The sequence below is a fragment of the Crocuta crocuta genome, unplaced genomic scaffold (genome assembly GCF_008692635.1).
Source record: "Crocuta crocuta isolate KB4526 unplaced genomic scaffold, BGI_CrCroc_1.0 scaffold50, whole genome shotgun sequence".
In the NCBI taxonomy this organism is placed as follows: Eukaryota; Metazoa; Chordata; class Mammalia; order Carnivora; family Hyaenidae; genus Crocuta; species Crocuta crocuta.
Window position 1 is genome coordinate 7,715,935 of NW_027527428.1, and position 3,154 is coordinate 7,719,088.

General features: G+C 64.6%; 2 protein-coding genes across 3 annotated transcripts in view; one reads left to right on the forward strand and one right to left on the reverse strand.

Annotated features, from left to right (window-relative positions):
- CCDC57 (coiled-coil domain containing 57) overlaps window positions 1-3,154 on the reverse strand; it is a 107,738-nt gene that overhangs the window by 104,355 nt on the left and 229 nt on the right. The window contains exons 2-3 of the mRNA XM_077756610.1: window positions 462-565; window positions 360-390 (exon numbers count right to left, since the gene is read on the reverse strand). Of these exons, the coding sequence (XP_077612736.1) occupies window positions 360-390; window positions 462-565 (135 nt within the window). The remainder of the gene's footprint in view (window positions 1-359; window positions 391-461; window positions 566-3,154) is intronic.
- The window catches only part of SLC16A3 (solute carrier family 16 member 3), a 9,831-nt gene that overhangs the window by 2,011 nt on the left and 4,666 nt on the right, over window positions 1-3,154 (forward strand). Inside the window, exon 2 of one of the 2 annotated variants that reach the window (XM_077755811.1) lies at window positions 347-444. The gene's annotated coding sequence lies outside the window, so the exon portion shown is untranslated. Of the gene's footprint in view, window positions 1-6; window positions 445-3,154 lie in introns of those variants that run through there. The other variant, XM_077755803.1, reaches the window with a different exon arrangement.

Below are 3,154 nucleotides of genomic sequence, written 5' to 3' on the forward strand. Positions count from 1 at the left end.
AGCGCCCAGACCAGTGTTGCCTTCTGGGCGCATCTAGATACGCTGTTACCTGTTTACACAACAGGGACCGCGGGGAAAGGAAGAGAAGGGAACCTGGGAGGCTCTCCTTCCTCCTGGAGGCATCGCCCTCTTCTGTCAACCACCCCCCTGCTCCAGGGACCGTGGGGCTCCACTGAAGCCAGGGGCAAGCTGCACGGGGCGGTCTCTTTGGTGCCCAGGCGTGGGTCCCAGGCCTCCTGGTGCAAGAGCGCAGGAGGGAATGCGATGGCTCCTCTCCTGCCCCGCCCGCCTGGAGCTGGTCTCTGGGGCCCGGAAGTCTGGGTAGTTAACTGGCCAATCTCCCCAGAAGGTGAACCTACGGGCTCTAGAGTCGAAGCCGCCACAGTGAACCTAGGGGACATGGCGTGCCCTGGAAGCTGACGGGCCAGAGACCCAGGATCCGAGGTGGGTGCGAGGCCCACCAGCAGAGGCCCGGGGGGAAGGTGGCCGGGCGCCCTGGGGACAGCCGTGGGTCTGCGGCTGCAACGGGGCAGCAGGAGGCGTTCTGGAAGTGGATGAAGCCGAGCTGTGGGGGTGGTCGAGGCCAGGCTGTTTGTGGGAGCTCGGCCCTAGTGCTCCCGGTGGGGGTGCCCAGGTGAGTGGAGCACACACCTGGCAGGCTGCCAGGCTGGTCAGGGGCCGGGGTCTGGAGTCCTGACCCCTGAACACAGCCAGCCAGTGGACCCCTGAGGGAGCTGGCAGAAGGCCTGGATTTGGGGGCTCAGATGTGTGGTCTGCTGAACGGACGGAGTACCCCCCCGCACACTTTTCTCTGGGCCTTCCTCAGCTCAACTCCCAGCTGCCTGGGGCAGTGGGACCTTTTCGGGAACTGGGGGGGCAGCTCCTGGAGCCTCACCTGACCCAAGAGCGGGCACACACGCCCCACGGGGGAGATCAGCTTTCTGAGGTCCAGAGGGCGGGTTATTTATGGGCTGGGGACGTGGTTCACATGCTTCCCTGGGAGGGTAAATGTCATCACAAGGCCAGCTGGCTGGTGTGTGCCCATAGATGTGCCGGCACCGCCTCTCTGGCACGTTGCAGTGAGGGTCCCCCACCAGTCCCCAAGGAGGCCACTCCTCCAGACCCTCCCCGGAGGCAAGCTGGGTTGACAAGGCCATTTTGCTCTTGGAAATCCCAGCCCCTTCTCTACCTGGTGGCCTTACAGTTGCAAAGCCCTCCTGAGCGAAACCCGAGGTTTCGCTCCAAACCGAGGCCCCAATTCCCTTCCCTGCTTGCCCACCCCCACCCCCACCAGCATAACTGAGGCCTTGCTGAGAAACCTCACTTTGAGGCCTGGCTGCTGTGGGCAATGCGTAGAGGGTCGTTCTAGTGTGGCTGGCACGCTAGGCTGGGGGGTAGCCGGGAGGAAAGTGTCTGAAGTCGCTGGGGCCTCTAGGGACGCGTGGGAGAGACGGCCACACTCCCCACGTGAACCTCCCGTGGCAGCCACCTGGCCCACACAGGTCTTGAAGCACGCTGTACCCTCCCGGCCGCTAGGCCTTGGCACCCCTGCCCCATCACCCTCCTAGATGCTAGTTCAGGGGATGCCCCGTGTCCCACAGGCGGCCAGCGTGTCTCCTGAGGACCACGGGGACCTCCAGGGAGGCCCAGCCCTGGCGGGGGGGCAGCTAAGCAGAGAACAGGGCATCGGAGGCCGCGGCCTGCGTTCCTCTGCCGAGTGCCACGTGAGGCTGGTTCAGCCGAGGTCTCAGAGGGAGGCCCCAGGTTCTGTGACTCTGGGTTTACAGACTTGAGCTGCTCCTAATTTTTGGTGTCAGACACACTTCCCTCTTTGGCCTTTGCGTGGCCCACGTGGTTTAGTTTTAAACATCAATGAACGTCCATAAGCTCACAACCCCAAACAAGCCCGGATTCTGGGGATGGCCAGCCCCCTGGGCCCGCGACCGCCACCAAGCTCCTTTGTCCTGGGGCTCAGGTTTGTGCTTTCTGCCTTAAACGGTGTCATTACGTCGAAGCACATTCCTGAAACGTATTTTTTGTTTTTTTAATTAAGTTTCCCTGCTGCGTGTACTGCAGGGATCTTTTAAGCTTAGTGCTGAGGAGGACGAGGAATATCCGGGGCTCGGGGTTTCGGCCGTGGGATGCGTTCGCCCCTCCATCCCGTCCTCAGCGCGTGACCCAAGGTCTGTGGAGGGGATCTGGGGGCGGGAACCCAGGGCCGGGGCCAGGCGATCCTGGCAGAGGCCCGTCCCAGGTTCCAGGTATGCCTGAGAAGCGCAAGGGGCCAGCTGGGGGTGCTGTGCCAGGCCACGGGCCTGTGGGCAGACCTGCAGCCTCTGTGTCCTGGGCGCCCCAGGCCCCCCCTTAGCCTGGGGGACACCCTGCGGCTGGCTCTTAGGCCCAGGAGCCTTCTGAGCACTCGGGGCAGGGCGGGTGGGCCTACAGGGCACAGGGTCCGGGAGCCCGGGGAGGAGACGGGTTCTCTTGGGTTTCCCAGAAGCGGTGTTGGGCTCAGCGAGGCCTGGCCCAGCGGGCAGCCAGGGCAGGCACTGGAGCGGACCTCTGGCCCAGCCCGGGGCGGGGGCCGGGCTGTGTTCTGCTCCAGTGGCCTGTGTCAGCCCCGTCATCAGCCTGTGGCCAGCTGGCTCCTGGGGGTCTGGTCATCTAACGGTGGCGCTCTCAACCAGCAGCCACTGCTGGGAATCACCCAGAAAGTCCTGGAGAAACACCCCCCTGACACAGGCCACACCCCTGGATCAGAGTGTGGATGCCCCCGAGACCACTGAATCAGGGTCCCAGGGGGCACGGCGTCTGCGGCCCCGGGGCTGGGGGTGGGGGCGGGCCGGAGGCAGGGGGGGNCTTCTCCTCCCTCCCGGCCAACCTGACCCTGTGCTCACACAGGCCAGGCACAGAGGCCCTTGTCCTCGCTCCAAAGTCCTGTCCGGGTTCCGCGTATGCCTCGCACACAGAAATGGGCCCCCCAGGGGGCTCTGCAAGGTCAAGGACGAGGCGAGAAAGAGGCAGGGGGCGGAGCGAGGTGGCTGGAAAAGAGGCTGTGAGGTCTGGTTGGGTCGCTCCTGGGCATCAGTGTAGGTGGGGCGTTTACACCACGCACTGGCAAACGGCCCCTCGGGGCGTCTTCCCCCAAGACCTG